This window comes from Schistocerca serialis, chromosome 5 (assembly GCF_023864345.2).
Source record: "Schistocerca serialis cubense isolate TAMUIC-IGC-003099 chromosome 5, iqSchSeri2.2, whole genome shotgun sequence".
NCBI lineage: Eukaryota > Metazoa > Arthropoda > Insecta > Orthoptera > Acrididae > Schistocerca > Schistocerca serialis.
Window position 1 is genome coordinate 596,135,258 of NC_064642.1, and position 22,000 is coordinate 596,157,257.

The 22,000-nt window shown below is 34.7% G+C and overlaps 1 protein-coding gene across 1 annotated transcript in view; it reads left to right on the plus strand.

Moving 5' to 3' along the window:
* The window catches only part of LOC126481468 (transmembrane protein 229B-like), a 180,137-nt gene extending 174,600 nt beyond the window's left edge, over positions 1 to 5,537 (plus strand). The window contains exon 3 of the mRNA XM_050105245.1: positions 3,819 to 5,537. Coding sequence (XP_049961202.1) covers positions 3,819 to 4,174 — 356 coding nt within the window. The 3' untranslated portion in view covers positions 4,175 to 5,537. The remainder of the gene's footprint in view (positions 1 to 3,818) is intronic.
* The last annotated feature ends 16,463 nt before the right edge of the window (positions 5,538 to 22,000 follow it).

A 22,000-nucleotide genomic window follows, 5' to 3' on the forward strand; every position in this document is an offset into this window, starting at 1 on the left:
TCGAACGAATGCAGAGGCTCTGCCAGGATCGTAAGAGATCGGTATGGCCCATACAGAAATGTAATAGAAACGTTTGGGGAGCTCAAATGGGTGTCGTAGGAAAAAAGATGACATTGTTCTCGCGAAACTCTGTTGGGTAAGATTAGAGAACCTGTATTCGAAAATGATCGTTTAACCACTATGCCGACACCATCGCGTATGCCGCATAGGGATCGTGAGAATAAGAGAGGTGGGGACCGCGTACAGAGACATATGGGAAGTCTTTTCTCCTTCTCTCAGTGCTCGAATGGAATAGCGAAAAAAATGATTACATCGATATGATGTACCTTCCGCTACGCACTGTACAGTGACTTGGGAGTATACAGGGCGAGTCATCCCGTTTAATTAGTGAACGATTTTAGATATTACACGAGATTTTCGGCAACTGACAGTACACTAAGAGGCACTTACTTTGGCATGTAATAAATAATCTTAACCCATGTATCGATGAAGATACTGAAGCAAATATGGTTTTAAAAAAAATAGAATAATATATTTTTTCAACGGCATCCGAAAGACAAATACAGTGATATAATGCTTGTTTATTTTGAGGTTGAAACTCAGCTAGCACTGAAGCTGCCGTAGTTCCATACGCAGAAATCAAAGCTGACCCACCTACGTCGTATAGGAAATGAGGTTTTACCGTAGTAGCTTAGGCCTGTCTTGTTGCATCAGCCTATAACGACGGAGCCTGACATGAGAGCTCTGCACGACGTTGTTTACACCGCGATAACGGACTGTGGCCGCGTTGTTTTCCAATTTTAGTGCATTTCTCGGATTGTTTTGCGAAAGGTTGGTACGTCGATACCAACAACCACGGCACCTTTGCATCTATTACGGTTGGGTAGATACAAGGGGTGTTATGACTTCACTGCCTCACCCTGTATAATACCTAGGGACTTAATCTTGGCTATTATATACGCAGATTTGTAGTTTCATGTTGCTAGGAAAACAGTCATCAATATCACACATATTCCTCGCGTTTGCTGCAGACTTCAAAGTAGATCTAAATACAAACAGTACTGGCAGCAATGTTAAATTGGAGGTTACTGGAACATGGAGAAGCTTGTGAGGAATGTGGTAGGAAAGGCAGAGAATTCTAGGGAAGTGTGATTCATCTGTAAAAGAGACCACATATAGGATGCTATTCCAGTCTGCTCTCGAGTACTGCTTCAGTGCTTGGGATCCATGCCAGGTTGGATTAAAGGAAGACATTAAAACAATTCCGAGGTGGGCTGCTAGATTTGCCACTGGTAGGTATGTACAACACGCAAGTGTTACAGAGATGTCAAACGGGAATCCCTCGAGGGCAGGCAACATTCTTTTCGAAGAACACTATTGAGAAAATTTAGAGAACTGGCATTTGAAGCCGACTGCAGGACAATTCTATTGCCTTCAACCATATTGTGCATAGGGACTACAAACATAAGATACAAGAAATTAGGGCTCATATGGAGGCATATAGACAGTCATTTTCCGTCATTCTATTTTTGAGTGGAACGGGAAAAGAAATGAGTAGTAGTGTTTTGGAGTACACTCTGCCTTGCACCATAACTGGTTTGTGGAGTATTGATGTAGATGTAGCAGTGCCACCCATCTGAAAACTAAAGGATCCAAAAATTGTCCTAAATAAACCATCTAGTGGAAAACAGTATTTATTTTAATAACACACTTAGTCTTACTCATTAGTATGTCTCCAGAACTCGTTTCTTTCTTAGATTTGTGCAAGAGGCTCTGTTTTTTCTTCTGATGCACTTTTGTAACTTTGATCACTTTGCATCAAGTCATCAGATTCATCAGACTCTGTGTTGCACTCACCTGGATTAATTCTATTGACTAACTCATTGAGCTCTTCATCTCTTACTCCTGGGAATCAAGTGAAAAAAAATATACAACCACATTTCCACCGACGTAAACAAATTTGAGTTTCAGTCATAAGATATCATGTATGACACCCAAAAGTTTGCGTGAATCCATTATAATATTAATTTATCTTGTCTTAACTGAGGAATGTCTGTACAGCCTTAATAAGTTAGTAAAGCATGCAAAAAGAGTTGTAATTAGAAAAAAAGATATTTCTTTATCTTTATTTCACTGAGACATTCTGTGCAGCTGCAAAATCCAAAGTTTTCAATCAGTGCTGCCTCATTGTGGCACTTGGCAGAAGGGCTAACAAGAGAGCTATGGTAAGCACAAGGTGTCTTGTACATGATAATACAGATCAGAAAAGTTTCAGCTGCATATAAGCTCAAGAAAAATGAAAAAACTGGAGGTATCTTGCATGCCACCACATGACTAAAGAAGCTATAAAATGTTTTAATATGTTCATAATAATGCATTTTCATCAGGGTGTAGTATTCTGTTTTATCCTTATATCTAAGAAATTGCAGTTCAGAGAAATATAGCAAATGAAAAGCATTTGTCCAAAAATTTGCAAAGTGAATACCATACAATTAAAAATTTCAGGATCATAGTAGCAAAAAACCCTCACCTCTTCAACAACTTCATAATTTGTATAATATAAAATCAAAGGGTGCACTCACCATTATCAGAATTTCCCCTAGCATTGCATTATCAGCACAGATCTGCAGACTATGGAAGTAATCCAGATTGAATTTGTTTACAAACCCTGGTGGGTCTGCTTTTGGATCCTCCATGCATCAGTGCACACCATGTGTTTACCTTAGAAATGTTATGTTCATACTCAGAACAGGCATGCAGATTTTTATAAGCTCATATGCTGACATTTTAGGAATGAACATGACGACAGACATGGAATGTGACCTCATCTCTAAAAATGATCTTCATCAATTGTTCATGATGGTCAATCACATTAAGCATATCTAACAAACTCAAATCTTTTGGGTCTACTAGCTGCTTTGACAGCATGCTACCACTGCAGTTTGTAACACAAAAAACAGAGATATTTCTTTAAAACCTTATGAACTGCAATCTTTGTTAGGTGTAATTCTTGAGTACATGCACACAGATCTTTCTCAGATCTTTTGAAGCTCCTTAAGTGCTATCCTGTACAGCTAATACAGACTCATCATTTATCGAAGCCCTACAATACCAGTAGGTGTTCATCCAACAAACTGTTGGTATACTTAAATTACTTACCAGTATCCAACTGATTAATATTATTTCTATGCTGTGGCTCTCTACTATGTATGTGATGATATTCACATTGAAAATTGGTCATAGATTTGAATTTAGCAAACCACAAACACACTGAACTTTCCTCCGTACCATCCACATCTCGACTGACATAGCCTGACCCAATGGTGCTACACAATTCGTTTTGTTCATCACCTGCATGTACACACCACTGAACATCATACTGCAGAAACTCTTTGCAATACTCCCCAGCACAGTGGAAGTTTCAGTTTTTTATTTTGTTTCTGTTAGCCACAATAAGTGGACATAACTACACCAAGACTTCAGAGACACACTGTACATAAGTACTGAAACTATGCAGTCAAGCTATGTTGGCATGACAGGATGTAAAAAAGAATCAGCAGCTTATAAACCTTTTCACATTTTATTACCCCTTTTTGACGTTTCGCCTTTCCCAGTTTCCTCTGTAATTTTATGTATTTCTTCCAATTCATATGGGCCTTTGACAGGGATTTAAATACTATTTCATCAAACCATACTAACAATATTTGAAACTGTTTCTGCCTGAATTTATCTTGTACGAACTGCATTTAGTGCTATTTACAAATTGCATTTTCCTTACCTTCACAGTTACTTAATAATTCTTCTGTGTTTATTTTCAGGTTGTTCCAGTGTGTGGTCTCTCCCCATCTATGGCATTTCTGGACTTGTGATGGAAAGCATACTGACTGCTTGCATGTCTTCCAAAGTACCTATTCATATACGTGGTTTGTGTTATCTTTTGTGGGTTTATCTCTGGGAATTCTCAACAGGATCCATCCTGAAAACATTTGGTGCATGTCCATGGGACTACTCAGAATTTACATACAATTTCAGAGGGCTAATAACATTTGAATATGCTCCTTTATGGTATGTTGTTTCTCTGCTGATGGAGAAAATCATAATCAACAAGGTGCTGCAACTACGGTGGGTGGTCCCACATATTCACAATGGTTCAGCCACAAAGCTGTGTGACTGAAGTCAGCTGTACTGGCTGTTAAGAAAAATTCATCCTGTGAAATATCTGCCAAAAATGGGTTGAAGTCCCGTTAATACCAGAGATTGGCAGTCTCATGAAAAACAAACAAATGTAATCAAATACAGTACTTAAACATGACCTTTTTGAAAACTTTAAGTGTAATGTCATAGAGCAACTTTAATACGAAATTGGCAGCTCTATGTTGTAAATATGATATCGTGACATACGTGTACTTTCTTTCCTGAGAAGAGAAGTGTTTTACTATGCAAGTGAAGTCAGTAATCCATACCTAGAGCAAATATGTTAGCTGACTGACAGTATCTAGTTTGCTTCAAAAAACAATTTTGTACAATTCACATTGGTATGCTCTTGCTTGATAGATTACAGCCTTGATGCTTCCTCTCATTATTTCACTTTCTTTTTTTTTTTGTGTCTTTATTGGAGGTAAATGGTATTTATGTCCCACTGGTAGATAACATCATCATTCCACTTCAGAACTATACACTTTATCTATCAAATATTGATACAGTACAGATAAATATTAATAAATTTTCCTAAAATACATAAAATGAAGTTATAATAATTCAAACACATTTTCACAATGATACAATGATAAGTAAGTAACAAAGGTTCGATATGTAATGCAACCATACTACAAAAAAATATCAATACTTTAGCATTCAGTTTATAACTAATGTGCATATGCCTTATCAGTAGCGTATAACATAATTTGCAAGTACAAGTATTTTAATTCATGTTGCTACTGATAATCCCCCAGAGAAAAAAAAAGTTAGCTTAAGGGCAGAAAACCGGAGAAAAATATTGTTATTTACAGTTTCAGCTGTATCATTAGACTCATAGTTTCATAAATTCTTCTTATTGAAAGAACTCTACACTCCTTCACTATTCAGTTCACAAATGGAGTGACAGTTACACTAGTGAAAAAAAGCAGTTTATTTGCTCTGTTGTGTTTCCAGCATTACACTCAACTCTAAACAAATTAATAATGAAGTAATACATACAATAAGTAATAAAAACAGAAACAATGAGTCAAGTGACAAATAAAAAATCACATCCAACAGTAACTCGACAGCGCTAGAACACTGATTAAGAAAGGAAACTTCAGACACATCTGTCAAAATCATCAGCTTACAAATAACTTTCTTCACAAGAAAGTGCAACATTGTTTCCAATTATACCAGTACCAGCTGCCAAAATGGAAAACATATGGTGGTCTGTTTCATTTTTCCATCATTTGTTCCTTGTATATACCTTCCTGTCTTCCTCATTTTCCAGTTATGCACACATACAACAAAATACACACACACACACACACACACACACACATACACAGAGAGAGAGAGAGAGAACATCCATATGTTACTGTTGATCACCTTCACAGTTATATTTTAGATTTTTCAGTGCAAGAAAGCACATTTCCACAACATTCAGTATGGAAGTCAGCAGCTAATTTTACTTCTGTATTACAACCAGAGAGCCTCTAACAATTATATTTCTTATGTGATTTAGCGTACGCAATATAAACAATATACATGTAATGTAATGTCCATTTTATCATTTCACTGGGCCTGAGACTTTCCATGATAATGAACAAGGTTAAATGAGTATTTTTGCATCAAGAATGTGAAAAAAAAATTCAGTTGTTTAGCCATTAGCAAGTTCGCCTCAAAAATACTAAAAGTTCGCCTCAAAAATACTAAAATCAGATAAATCAAAAATGAATATTTCTCCAGATACATGTTTAATTGAAGAAGACATAAAGTTAAAGTATAAATTAAATCTGAATACTGCACTGGGAATTTTTAGGCATATTTCAAGTTTGGATAATTACTACAACTTTGAGACATTGTGTCCTGGTGAATTATTTAAATTAATATTTTGAATACTGTGCTTCATTGGGTAGCCGCTGGAAAAGAAGGTAACACGTAAAGGTGCAGAAAAGGGGCAGAGTAATGAATATCAGCTGTGTTTGGAGTACATGGGTAAGAAAATAATAGTAACTTCTGAATGAGCCATCTTTCGAATGATGCCCAGATTACATATATGTTTATTTTCTACCTACTCCAGAAGGTGAACAGTTTAAGGTCTAAGATTGTCTTTCTATTTCTTCAGTTGGGTGGATTATAATTTCAATTTTTTTTACAAAATTTTCATCCACTTTTCTCAGTTTCAGTTCAGTGAGATCACAACACATCATATTTAATGCCTCTTGTATATTAAGAACATTTTTCTGATATAGTATTGAAAAAATGTGTATGGCAGAGATGTAATACTATTTTGTTGTATTATGAGACTGAAAAGATTATAAATGGAGTTAGAAACCTAATAATCTGAACAAATCAATGTGATAATGTGATTGAGAAATATTAATTAAGAACTCTAGAAAAAATTGTACATCAGCAATAACTTGAAAACATTATAACATTCTTGATAAAAATTCTAATGACTACTACTACAATATTTTTGGGTCACCATCAGAATGAAATAGGTTAACCTGAGAGTATCCAATGAACATTTTTACATTCTTTTTCAATAAATTTTACAACATGTTTTAGTCAGTTGTAGCATGTTCTCTAAATGAATCTATTTGTAGAATTGTTTGAAAATTTAAATATTATGGGAACAAAAGAAAATTATAATGTGGTCTTTATATCCACTGCATAATTTGTATCATATCTTACATTTTGTAAATGTTGTTTACTGTACTTTAATAACAAAATGTCAAAAAACCATGTTTGTTTTTCATTTCTTTTCAACTAAATTTAAGGAGCACTAAAAAAACAACCAGTAGTTCAGAGACTTTTTATGACAATCTGCTGTAAAAGAAATTGTGTAAAACTGAACAGACAGCACTATCAATTACTCTATTTCTAATATCTACCCTTACATCTCATAAATACAGATTTCTTACTCATCTCTGCTAGTTTATTTATTGTGAACCACATCCATAGTGCAGCCAAACAAGAAGGCAGAACATCTGGTAAATGTTGAATCTTTTGCTCTCCAACAGAATTCAAGCTACAAAGTTACTTCCTGATAGACTGAGAATATGTGACAGACTGGCCAAAGAGGCATAGAAGAGATATACTGACAGACTGAAGCTTTAAGTTATATCATTGCATTGATGACTTAGATGAAAAGAGCACTACATGTAGAAGGCTAATATCTAGGTTCAAATTCAATTTCAGCTCTCAGCTTTACTGTTTCAAAACACAAACTGTCAACAGTTAATATTTAATGACAAATCATCCTGTGAAATTGCAAATGTCTTACCAAACAGAAATAATCCATAAAAGTCAAAAACAAACGACCATTCCAATTACTTGGATCAAATATTTGGAGTTCACCTCCCAAGAAAAATCTAGGAACATCAGCTCACAACAAGTAATACTTTCCTCTCCTCTACTGCTAAGAGTATAGATTCTACAAGCTATGGACCAAATTTTCTGCCCATTTCTTCACTATAGTACAAAGTTGAGAAAGAAGCACATACAGACATGACAGACTTACTAAGCACTAATACAGACATAATAGACTTACTGAGATCAGTCCCATACCTGCTTTCCTGTGTTAAGTCACAAGGAATACTACCAAGAGTAATACAGTGTTTGACATACTGGCCTGATATTCTGAATAAATAACACTCAGATACACTTCCCACTATTCTGATCTAATTATTCATGGTTTCACAGATTACTTTAGCCTACTTCCACTTTGTTTCCATGCGCAAGACAGAATTCCATTCATTTGCATTTACTAATGCAAATGATTGAAGATTCCACCTCTATTTCATTAGACATGAATGGGGTATAGATATAGCATTTCTTCCTATTTGATAATTAAGAAAACAAAAAATACTGGATCACTGATAAATGATAATGACTGTAATTGTGATCCTTGCAAACTACCGACACTTTAGAAACTTCTCATGGGATCTGTCTCTAATTCCTTCTATAATCAAAAGACTCTCTCTCTCTCTCTCTCTCTCTCTCTCTCTCTCTCTGTCACAATATTAGTTCCTTTATTGATTTATAATTCATTCATTCACACATCATATTCCATAAATCCCATCATGTAGGAGAACCTTCATTGATGTGGAATGAGCCAAACATTCACAAGCAGAAGTAGCCATTGTTGATTATTGCTGTGAAATATACTAACAAAAATTATGAATAGTCTTAATCTACCCAAACTGATACTTACAATAACTATTTCTGGATTACTTTATAAGTCTATGTTGTCCACCTCCATAGCAGTATGGTCAGCCTGCCTGACTGTCACGTGGAGGACCCAAGTTCATTTTCCAGTACTGCCAGAAATTTTTTCTTGGTGGGAGGACTGGAACAGGGTTCATTCCACCTTGTGATGTCAGTTGAGGAGATACTTGAATGTGCAGATCCCACTTTCCTCCAGACCACATCCACATGACACCACATGGCTGAAGATGAGACAGTGGTCTGTCAGTCCCAACTGACCCACCTGTGGCCAGAGTAGCAGAACTTTGCTTTTTTTGTATATGTACCTCATGAGAAAAACAGCTGCTTTGAAAAAAGTCACTGCTCCTCCTTCTGTACTACTCAGCTGCTGTTATATCAAACAGTTCAAATAAAGCATTTATGTAACTATTCATGAAACACACTATATACTGAACTAGCTAATAAAAATATTAGCGTTAAGTGGAATTTACATTTTTGAGTCAAAGTTTTCAGATAAATCATAGAAGGAGTGGTTAGTGAGGTAGTCTTTTAATTTGTTTTTAAATATTTGAGATTAGATTAGATTAGATTAGATTAGATTAATACTAGTTCCATGGATCATGAATACGATATTTCGTAATGATGTGGAACGAGTCGAATTTTCCAATACATGACATAATTAGGTTAATTTAAAGACATACTTAAGTTAATATAACAACTTTATTTTTTTGGGTTTTTTTTTGTTTTTCTTTATTTTTTTATTTATTGTTTATTTTATTTTTTTATTTTTTTTTAATATTTTTGGTTTTTTTTTTTTAATTTATATCTAAAAATTCCTCTATGGAGTAGAAGGAGTTGTCATTCAGAAATTCTTTTAATTTCTTCTTAAATACTTGTTGGTTATCTGTCAGACTTTTGATACTATTTGGTAAGTGACCAAAGACTTTAGTGCCAGTATAATTCACCCCTTTCTGTGCCAAAGTTAGATTTAATCTTGAATAGTGAAGATCATCCTTTCTCCTAGTATTGTAGTTATGCACACTGCTATTACTTTTGAATTGGGTTTGGTTGTTAATAAAAAATTTCATAAGAGAGTATATATACTGAGAAGCTACTGTGAATATCCCTAGATCCTTAAATAAATGTCTGCAGGATGATCTTGGGTGGACTCCAGCTATTATTCTGATTACACGCTTTTGTGCAATAAATACTTTATTCCTCAGTGATGAATTACCCCAAAATATGATGCCATATGAAAGCAATGAGTGAAAATAGGCGTAGTAAGCTAATTTACTAAGATGTTTATCACCAAAATTTGCAATGACCCTTATTGTATAAGTAGCTGAACTCAAACGTTTCAACAGATCATCAATGTGTTTCTTCCAATTTAATCTCTCATCAATGGACATACCCAAAAATTTGGAATATTCTAACTTAGCTATATGCTTCTGATTAAGGTCTATATTTATTAATGGCGTCATACCATTCACTGTACGGAACTGTATGTACTGTGTCTTATCAAAATTCAGTGAGAGTCCGTTTACAAGGAACCACTTAGTAATTTTCTGAAAGACAGTATTGACAATTTCCTCAGTTAATTCTTGTTTCTCAGGTGTGATTACTATACTTGTATCATCAGCGAAGAGAACTAACTTTGCCTCTTCATGAATATAGAATGGCAAGTCATTAATATATAATAAGAACAACAAAGGACCCAAGACTGACCCTTGTGGAACCCCATTCTTGATAGTTCCCCAGTTTGAGGAATGTGCTGATCTTTGCATGTTACGAGAACTACTTATTTCAACTTTCTGCACTCTTCCAGTTAGGTACGACTTAAACCATTTGTGCACTGTCCCACTCATGCCACAATACTTGAGCTTGTCTAGCAGAATTTCTTGATTTACACAATCAAAAGCCTTTGAGAGATCACAAAAAATCCCAATGGGTGGTGTTCAGTTATTCAGATCATTCAAAATTTTCTGTTGAAAAACCTTTCTGGAAACCAAACTGACATTTTGTTAGTACTTCATTTTTACAGATATGTGAAGCTACTCTTGAATACATTACTTTCTCAAAAATTTTGGATAAAACTGTTAGAAGGGAGATTGGACGGTAATTGTTGACATCAGGTCTATTCCCCTTGTGCGATATCCACTGGCAAAATGTTAGAGACCCTTGCACCGGAATATAAAGCCTACATAGAATGTGAAACCTAGAGAGTTTCTATGGAAATTGTTTCTGTTGCTGTTATTGTGACTGTAAACTGTTGAGTTCTTGCTAAAATCACTCTTGCTTGTATCCACAAATACCACTAAGCATTGACATATATTGGTAAGTGTAAGGAAACCTATGTCACTGAAGAGGCTTCTGCAAGATGTTCAGTTGTCACCTTTACACTGTATTCTTATTGCACACTTCTGTAGAATAAACCATCTTTTGTCTTAGCTGTAATGCACCAGAACATTATACCAGAGAACAGAACTGAGTGGAAGTATGCAAATTATGCTAGCTGTCATGTCTGTAGGTCAACACAGTGAGAAGGATTTCTCAGTGCAAAACAGGCAGAGCTGAGTTTTATTGGTTAATTTACACACATGTCATTGCTACCTCAGTTTAGTACCCATCTGGATACTCACTGATATTACTTTTAGTATCTATAAGTAATTTTTATTTGTCTGAAACTGAAAAGTATGATTTTTGCAAGCTCAAGTGTTAAGCTGTTGGCTGTAAACCTGTTGTAAGCCTGTTCCGCTATTCTGCTGGCTCTGACTGGTATGGATATGAATGGGCCCTTTATCAGCATACTTGTGTTCTCAACAAATATTAAAGTTTGGTAAATCATTAATGTACATCAAGAATAGGAATGGGGCTCTCACTGAATCTTGTGGTACACCGAAGTTAACGTTTCAGCACTCTGAATTTAGTCTTATTTCTGTTGTATCATTTGATAATGTTGGCCTCTGTTTTCTGTTGTTAAGATATGAGTCCAACCATGAAAGGGAGAAGACCTTTAATGCCGTACCATTCCAGTTTCCCTCACAACATTTTATTTCAAAGACCTTAGCAAGATCACAGAAAATGCCAACAGTTAGTGTTTTGTTCAGTTCTACTGTAATTGAGTTTGTGAGATCATATGAAGGTGAGGTTAAAAAATTATCAAATTAGGAATATAATATTCTTTATTTATACTTCTTCACAACTTTGACACTACCTCCTCCAAAATACTCCCATTCACTAACCACACACTGCACTATATGAATTTTTACTGCTGAAAGTAGTGTTTGAAGCTATCTTTTGAAAGCATGTTCATGGTCTTCATCACTTTTTCTTTCACAGCTTCAACTGTCTCAAGTCTTTTTCCTTTCAGTGCAGATGTCACTTTCAGGAACAGAAAAAAATCAGACAGAGGAAGATCTGGTGAGTATGGTGGATGTTTCAACACAGAGATCATGTGCATATTCAAAAACGACTTGACAAGCATCAAATTCTTGGCACAATTTTTGAAAAACCTTTTCTCATGCGAAAATGTTCAAGCAAAATGTGTCAAATTGCTTTTTTGTTGATTCTTACAATATCAGCAACCATGTGAATACTCAACTGATGGTCTTTTTGGATTAATTCTCACTTTTTTCAATGTTTTAGTCCTCTGTCAGCCTGAAGGTAGACCCAAATATGACTCTTCAGTCTCTTATAGTCTCTCTTAGAACCACTTCAACCACGCACAAATTTGTGTGCAGGAAAAACATTCATCCCCAGTCCTTATTTCAGTAAAGTATGAGCCCCTGTGATGCTCTTTCTAACTTTCACTCAAAATTCCACATTAATCTGTTGTTCTTTCAAAATTTTTTGATGGGTTGCAGGTACTCAATATGACACAAATGAAGGCCACAGGCCGACTGAGAAGTCAACTGGTGAATGGGTGACAGGAATGTAAAGAGGACCACAAACGCTGACTCCATGGGGCTTGAGGTGGTCTGAGCCCCCTTAAAAATTCGTTTGGAGGGGTGGAGTAACCCCAGTAATTTAAGAAAATTATTAGTTATATTATGCTTTGTAAAATCACAAAATTATGTTGGAATTTTTAATTTTCCTTTTAAAATACATTCATTCAGTAATGAGTAAAAATGAATAATTATTATGGTAGTAAGCAGGTTAACTGAAAACAAGTGGTGTGAATCATGATAATGTTATGGTGCTGCAGGCACACTTAGAATATGTCCTATGTGCGAACCTTCGGGTAAAGTCTGGCACCGAAGGGCCGGTGCTGCGGCCACAATGACATCAAAAGGACTGGAGCAGAAGCACCTGGAACCCTCCACTGCGTGTCGCCTTGATGCTTCACGACATTATGACACAGCGGCTATATAAAGCCCACGCTGTTGTCGCAGTCATTCAGTGTGGATAGTTTCGTTCAGTGCATGCTGCAGACGTGTTTAGCGTTAAGACTTTAGTGTCTAGTAGACTATTTCATATTACTATTTTTTATTTGTTTACTTTAGTCTCTTAGTGTATGTGAATTAAGTTTGCAATGGATAAATTTGTTACCAAAAAGGCACACTTGGAAATTGATGATACTGCAAGTCATCCTCCAACAATTATTGTGTCATCAATTGCTTCGTCATCTTCAGGCGAGAACCGTTCACAGCCAAAACTTTGACAATCCGGTAAGGGAAGATCATTTCAGAAGTCTTGGTTGGTCCAATATACATGGCTAGAATATGGACCATCTACCAAAAAAGTTTTTGCAAAACCTGCAAAGAGGCAGTTGCTAAAAATCTGTTACAATTTTCTTCAGAAAAAGAAGATGCATTTACTTCCATAGGGTTTTCTAACTGGAAAAATGCTTTATAAAAATTCTATCTTCATGAAAATATGTTTATGCATAAAGAAGGTGTTCTGAAACTATATTCTCTAACTAACTGAAGTGTGGCCTCCCAACTGAATAAACAGTTAGATTTAGCTCTTGAGACAATTTTTACCACTGTCCAATTTCTATGCCAACAAGGACTAGCAATTAGAGGCCATGAAGATGTAAACTCAAATTTTTTTCAATTGTTGGAACTCCGAAAGAATGACATACCTGAGTTTGAAGATTGATTTAGGCATCTGGGGTACAAGTGGACATCCCACGATATTCAAAGCAAGATTATTGACCTACTAGGAAAGTCTGTGTTGAGAAAGGTATTGGCTTCAATCAAGACGACTGAACATTTTTCTATTATGGTTGATGAAACAAGTGATTCTTCGGTTGATGAACAAGTGTCATTTTGTATTCATACTGTCGATGATTCCTTAATCATCAGTGAAGACTTTATTGGCTTATACGAGACCCCCAACACTGAATCACAAACTCTGTTTAGTATTTTAAAAGATGTTTTTGTTGATCTTGATTTGTCAATGGATAACTTAAGAAGACAGTGCTATGATGGTGCCTCGAATATGAGAGGTAAGTTCAAGGGGCTAAAAGAGTTAGTTTTGGATATACAACCAAAAGCGCATTATGTGCACTCTACTGCTCACAGTTTAGACTTGGGTAGACAGTCTCCGTGATCTTATGTCTATGAGGGAAATTATTGCTTTACCCAAGGACTTAATAAACACTGTAAGGGAATCCAACAAAAGGATGGGACTTTTCAGAAGCATACACTGTGAGAACGCCAATGACCAAAATAGTCTACAACCCCTTTGCTCAACTCAATGGACTATGCGAGCTTCTAGTATCTTGAGAATATTGAAAAACTTTGAAGAACTTCTAGAGTTTTTTGAAACATTTTCTGCAGAGGACAAAACAGAGGTAGGTTACAAATGTGCAGGCTACCTTGAGACAATGTTACAATTCAAGACTTATTTCTTATTACGTCTTTATCACCATGCAATGAACCCAGTAGAGGATGACAATGAAAAAATTCAATGCTCTCATCTAAGTGTTGCCAATCTGGAAAAAATATATGACGGCTTGATTTCTATATTGGCTAGAAGGCGTAATAGTTTTGAACACTTTTGGGAATTGTGTTTATAAGAAAAACCTTCACAAGTTCATGATTCTTTGCTTCCTCAGAATCGAAGTATACCAAAGAAGTGTGAAAACAATGAAGCCAGCTCACCGCACACTTTCAAAACCCCAAAGGAATACTACAAAACTATTTACATTGAAGTTTGTGGAACGGTGCAATCTTGCATTACTGAGTGGTTTGCTTCAATTGGACTCACACAGGCCATTGCAGTTGAACAAGAGTGCTTGCTTTTAGTAAACAGAGGTGAAACAAATTTGGAAGAATCAACTGAGTTTTTCAAAAATGACCTACACATTGAGAGACTGTGCTTACACTTGAATATGTTAGCCAATATCACTAATAAAAAACAACTGGTCTTAGAATACATGTTTGATGTAAGAAAGTACATTACACAAGAGCCTGCAGTTGGAGGAATGTTATGTGAAGTAGTGAAGTGCATTAAGCTTTTCCAAGTAGTTCCAATCATGACAGCAACAGCAGAATGGTCATTTAGTTCCCTTAGACATCAGAAGTCATATCTCCAATCAACAATGGGACAGAAGTGATTGAATAACTTGGCTGTTCTTCATGCTAACCGAGATTTTTGGGATGAATTGGGTATGCGACCAGTCATCAACAACTTCATATTCAGTAATCCAGTCAAACGGTCGACATTTGCACTTTTCTAAAGACACTCTAGCCCTAATAATGGCATTTAGAGCAATATTAAAAATCTTTAAAAAATAGAGAATTAAATACAGACATAATGTTAAATTTTCAATTTCGAAATATTAGTACTAGTTTAGTACTGTATTACTATATTATTATGGTACTGTACTAGTTATTTTCAGATACTTACATTTTTTAGGGTGTAAGACACAATTAAAACCAACTATTTACATACTTTTTGACTGAAAGTATTAGGCATACTGTATTAACTTCATTAACTGTATTAAAGCATTAACTTTGAGATATTGTTTATATTTAATGAACCTGAGCCTTATTTAAAGTAAGCTTAAATTAGCTATTTCACTTATTAATCAAAGTACTATTACTTTGTGACAGCAATGTTTTATTCTTTGAATGACAGTTTAGGATTTATTTAAATATAATTTCAGTCTTTTCAGAGCTATATATTCACTGCTCTGTAATAGTCTATAAGCATGATTATTACTGTAAATTAAATTAGCTGTTTACGAAAATACCATGTGTGTGTATGTTTTGTTTCTTTTCTCAAAGCCAAAAAATGTGTCAGTCCTGTCGAGTTTCCCACAGTGTTGAGTTATCGAGAGTCCAATTTTCGGGGTTCTAATGTTGATTGTATGACTCTAAAATGCTTAAAAAAACTTCAAAACACACTATTTTTCGTCTAAAATTTAGAAAACTTCCCGGCGCAAGACCCCCCCAATATGGACCCCACCCCCCCACCCCCAATATTTTTTATAAGTCGGCACCCTTGAAGAGGACATGTCACATGACTCGGCACTGTAGTATTTGACCTTGATGTCCATGCTGGTTGTCTGTTAAAAAATTGGTCCACTTATTTTTTAGCTGGACATTATCAATAAAGACACATTTATGAAAACTAATAATTTATGCTTGGGTAGTTTTTAGCTCATTCATTAACCACAAAACTATATCTATAGTAACTATGGTATAATGTTTAGTTGAGGTAGACCTTATTTTATTATAAATTGTAGCTGTTTAGTTTTATTCTTCATACATATAGGGGATGAAATGTGTGATTTTTGTACCACACTACAGTCTTTTTATATAGATAAACAACCTATTTATGCTTATTCACCAAAATATCCCTAGTATTATAATCTGCACTCATTTGGGCTCCAGATTATCCACATTCTTTTTTAAATTTTGGAAGCCTTGTGTGTGATGAAGTGCAGGCATATAACATAGACAGGAAGTTAGACAATTCACTATGATATTTTGCTCTGACTTAGGTGACATAACTGCAAAAGAAAACTTAGACATATATAAGCAAAGGCAGCACAAGCAAAATAGGGACACTGTCACTTGGATGTAGTGATCACAACACTGTTGGTTATATAGATATTTTAAAAATACCTGTTTTGGTCACAAAGCACTTTTATTAACATTTGACCAGTTTCAATGAATTATGAAAAGCACTGCAGGTTGAGTCTAATGTTTATGTTACTATAATTCACACTGATGTCCTGTTCATAGCCAAGCATTTTCGTCTCTGATTATGGTGCACAAGGTACTGAAACCAATCATATATTAACAAAAATGCTTTGCAATCAAGGCAGAGAAAATTGTATTACTAGAAACAAAATCAGTTAGCAAAGTAATAAACAAAAACACAGATACAATCAACGTAACAGTAACATTATTTGCTGTAACTAAAAATCATTGAATATCATTTAATGGTACCAAATATTGAATCCATAGTAAGAAAAAAAACAGATGCTAAAACTAACAGAGATGTTAACAACAAATAAACAGAAACTTATTTTACAGCTAGTAACACTGTCAAAATACAAGAAATACTACACCTAAGCAAGAAAACAACAACAAAAATTGTTAGACTTGTAATATCCTACACAAAATGATTACATAAATTATGAAAGCCAAAGATTCTTTTCTTAAAGATATCATAAATATTTTTTTGATACAGAAATATTCCCAATTTACCTCAGACAATCAGTAGTGAAACTCTACCAATGGAAACTCTAGGTAGGAATATCAAGAATGTAGGAAAAGATAGATTACTGCTTACCATAAAGAAGGTACATTCAGTTGCAAATAGATACAATTAAAAGACACTTACACAAAGTGTATATCTTTTCTCAAATATATTGTAAATACTTTTTGGCACAGAAATATTTCCAAATGTTATTACTTGTCAGCGTTATTTATGAAAGTTAAAATTAAAAGACAGACTGTCTTATTGAGCACACTGGTGTGCTCACGAAGACACTAAACTAGCATTCAGCAGAAGCAAGATTTAAATGTTCACCCATCCACCAAGATTTATGCTTTGTTTTATTTTCCTAAACCATTTATGGTGAATACTTGGCTGGTTTCTTTTCAAATAAGACAGTTGATTTTTTCCCATATTTGTCCTGTTTATTCCCAGAATCTACTTCTAGTGATTTCACTGTTTAGTAGGATGTTAAACACTAATCTTTCTTACTCTCTTACTGTCTATTTTCTAGTATGAATATAGAATACAGTTCAGAGTACAAACTGGATCCAGGAATGAATGCACTGAACAATTAAGATGTCATTTTTTAAAGTAATTTTTCATTTTATAAATAATAGATAACAAATCTGTGAACTGGTTCTGATCAATAAAAGGTCCTTGACATTATTAAGTATATAATAACTGGCCTACTTACTGATATTGTGATACTTTGGCAAATTTGTGTCTAAAATTTTACTATCCTTTTAACAGCAATTGTTGCACTTCCTCTTTTACAACATCAGTTTGTTTATTAATGGGTAAAATGAAACAGATCTGCAGCAAAAGTCTAAGTAATAAGAGAAGAAGCAGGAAAAGGATTTTTACAAATGCTTGACAGTTAATGGTTAATTTTTAAAAAATAGAAAAAAACATTAACTTAACCGTGTGTGAAGTGTTAGAAAGACCACAAACTTAACCAAATAACATAAGGTAAGTCTTCTCTCTGGTTCAGTTTATGATGAAACACATAATGATAAGAAATACAAGCAAACAAGGTGACACTTCAAAAACCAAAAATACAGCCACTGCTCATTACTTTCATAACTACCCACATGATGATCAGCTTGCAGTTCATACTTTTCACTGTTTTTTTGCAAGATCGGGCCAGTAATTCACATGGTCTCCAAAGAAGATAACCTATTTATGCAAGTGGTAATAAAAATGACTTTTGTGACTGTAAATATGTAACTGATGGTGACAACTGGCATTAAGTAGCAGCATAACAATGACTGATTTTGATTGACTCTCGTTGACTACCTGAGAATAAATTTTAGTGACTGATCCAGCTCAGCCATGGCATGATGATTTTTCTCCCCCTCCCCAAAAACAGATAGATTTTGTGTATGCATAAGTGATTACATATACATGATACAAATACAAGTGTACTTAGTAAAACAACAGAATTGGGTTTACATCATAATTTATTACAAATATCCAGATTTTACCTAACAAAATTTACAAAAATTTCAATGCAATTTAATGTTAATATTCACTCAAGTAGTATGACCACTTATCAATCAGGAATGATTTCAGTTTCACTTTGAATAATTTTCCTTTGTAATACCTTATAGAGATCAGCAATTTATTATACCATATGTGGCCATTAATGCCTGGACTATGGACTTTTGTTTAGCTCAGTTCTTTGCCTATAGTACATTCTTCTATTGTAGACTTGGATATTAGAGCACATGATTGCTTTGTTTTGATGTGTCACAAAAAATGTAATTAAATTGTAAAGATACAGTCAATAGATTGTGAGGCATTTATGATGTACAAAGATTTTTCTGTGGGAGTCTCTGTGCCCAATTCCATGAAAAATTGTGATTGCATTTTTCTCTAGCATTAATATTCTGTTAGTATGTATGCCAGTAGCAGAGCCCTATATCTCTATCCCATAATTAATCTGCGCAAAAATTGTCCCATAATAAATTGTTTTTTATGTCTAATCAGAAACTTCTTTTGATAGCTCACTAATTTGATGTACTAGTGAACTACTGACACTATCGAATATAAAATTGATAATTATAGTTTACCTATTATAGATTTTCATCTGGGGAACACCTAGAAATCTACAGTCTGCTGTGTCTACTGCTTCAGTCCATCTACATTACTGACAGAGGTTTGGTTGGAATTTGTGAGTTTAAATGGCAATAACTGTGATTTGCTGAGGTTGTTCTTTGATGTTGTGGTCTTCATTCTGAACACAGCTCTCCATAATACTCTGTCCTGTCCAATTCTCTTCATCTTCAATTAACTGCTACAACTTACTGATACATCCTTCTGAATCTGCTTAATGTATTCATCTCTTGGTCACCCTTTACGATTTTTACCCCCCACCCCCCACACAAACACACACACTTCCTTCCAAAACTAAATTGATGATCCCTTTGCATCCCATAATGTGTCATGTCAATGAAGTCATTCTTCTAGTCAGGTTGTGCAACAAGTTTCTCCCCATTTCTACTCAGTACCTCTTCATTAGTTACTTGATTTAGCCATCTAATTTCCAGCATTCTTCTGTAGCACCACATTTCAAAAGCTTCTATTCTCTCCTTGTTTTAGCTCTTTTATCATCAAGAAAGACTTAAATCAATATTTGATGTTAACACATTTGCTGATACTAACCTTCAAACCTTGATCCTGGAAACAAGTAGTCCCACACTTGCAACCAATATTAACTCACAATTTTGTCTGCCAAGAAATAACAGTGAGGTATCATTTCCACAGGTTCCCAATTACGAATCAAAAGGTGGCTCTGTATCATTACTGTACACAAAAAGGAGGAATTGGCGCAAAACTGAATCTAGGTACACCTTTTGTGACTGTTTCAAATCCGGATTTGAAATTTATGACCTGATCACTGATTTTTTTAAGCAGCTTTGTACACTGTTTATGGTTAACTAGGTATGTAGTAGGAATTTGCTTGGATTTGGCATTTATATTGTAGTTCTCAAGCTTGCTTGAGACTAACTCGTGCTTTACCTGAGTCAAAGACTATAGTGAATTCTAGAAATGTGCCTACTGTTTGCATTCCTTGATCAAGGACCCCACACACTTTATTAAGAAAATCTGTAATTGGTGTGATAGTGCTGTGATCCTTTTGGAAGCTATGCTGTCTGTTTGTTAGTAACTTATTTTTCAAGAAATAACCACTAAGTTGTGACAGCAATACAATTTCAAATACTTTACTGAAGATGGGTATTATTGATACAAGCCTGAAGTATGAAACGTCTTATTGGATTCTTTTTTGTGCACTGGTTTAACTGCACTCCATTTCAATACATATGGGAAGTCATGTTCTCTGACAGTACAGTCAATCAGATGAATAATTATTTTAACTGAATCTTTATTACATTTTTTAATCATAACAATACACAAACCATCCTATAAATATATCACTTTTTCAAACCAACAGCTCAATTCATGGAATCAATACTAGAAATAAGAATAATCTTCACAAGAATTTAAAGTCACTTAGTCTTGTACAAAAAGGTGTGCATTATTCAGGAACACACATTTTCAATAACTTGCCAGCAGCCATAAAAAGCTTAACAACCAATGAAATTCAGTTTAAGAGAAGCCTAAAGGATTTATTGGTGGCCAACTCCTTCTACTCCATTGATGAATTTCTCAGTAAAACCAACTGATTTGTATATAAGTACAACATAACTTCTGCACAATTTCAGTGCAGTGATGTGTTCATTGAAAATTTGTGTGTGTGTGTAAGTATAATCTGACTTCTGCACCATTTCAGTGCAGTAAGGTGTTCATTGTAAATAAGTATTACAGTAGTTGTATTACATGTTTATTACCTTATAAATAAATAAAAAAACGTTTTTTATTTTAAATTCAGTGCATTAGTATTTGTAAAATGACTCTTAGTGTTCATTAAAAATGACGATCATTCCACTTGGGACCTGTGGAATGGTACATTAGCTTATTTGTTTTAGTTGTAAATATTTGTCATGTATTGTTGTTTTTCTGACAAGTTCCACATCCAGGAGGACCTCCTCACTACGGATCAACTGGAATGAAAGTAAATCTAATCTAATCTAATCTGTACTTCCTATTCACTGACTTCTACGAATTCAAAAAGTGGTTCTTCAATAGGGCAGGGCTTTAGCTTACCACTCACATTTGTGGGATTAACTGGACTGAGAGCTGCAGATATAAAATATTTATGAAACCACTGCAGACGTCATTCAGATCTTTAATTATGTTTCCTTCACATCTGATGTTTGCAATTTCAGTTTCTGGCATTGGAATTGCAAAATTTATTTACTATTTTCCATGAAGTCTTGGGTATATTGGCTGATTGACCTATTTAACTGCCGTATATCTGTTTTCTTACATTTAAGATCTCTTTCTGAAAGATATTTTTTCTTCATTGTACTTACCCTTAAAATTTGCAACTTTGTTTACTTGAGTAGCACATGCAGCTCCTGGATATTTTGCCTGAATTTGATCATCTGTCACTATGATGTTTCTTGCACTATGGTTATAGGTTACTACTGTCTGTATTTCCTTAACAGAGCAGAATGAGTCAAAATGTCTTAGTATAATGGCATAATATTTGGGCTGTTTGCTTTCTGACCCTGTAGTCTGGTAAACCAAATCCCTATCCTCCATAGGTAATTTATTTTTGATGGTATAAATATTGCACCTTTTAGAATTCATTTATTTTCCACAACTTTTGTCATTTTTGGGATACTTGAGTTTACGTGCTCCAATAGCTGACATTTGTGGTCAAAATAGTTAAAATCCACATATCTGCACCTAACACCATCTTTAACATGTTTACTAAGTTCAAAGCGATCTATTCCACTCGAAGTGCACTTTGCTGCTCTGATGTCACTATTTACTACAGTTATAAGATTATATGAGTTAAGAG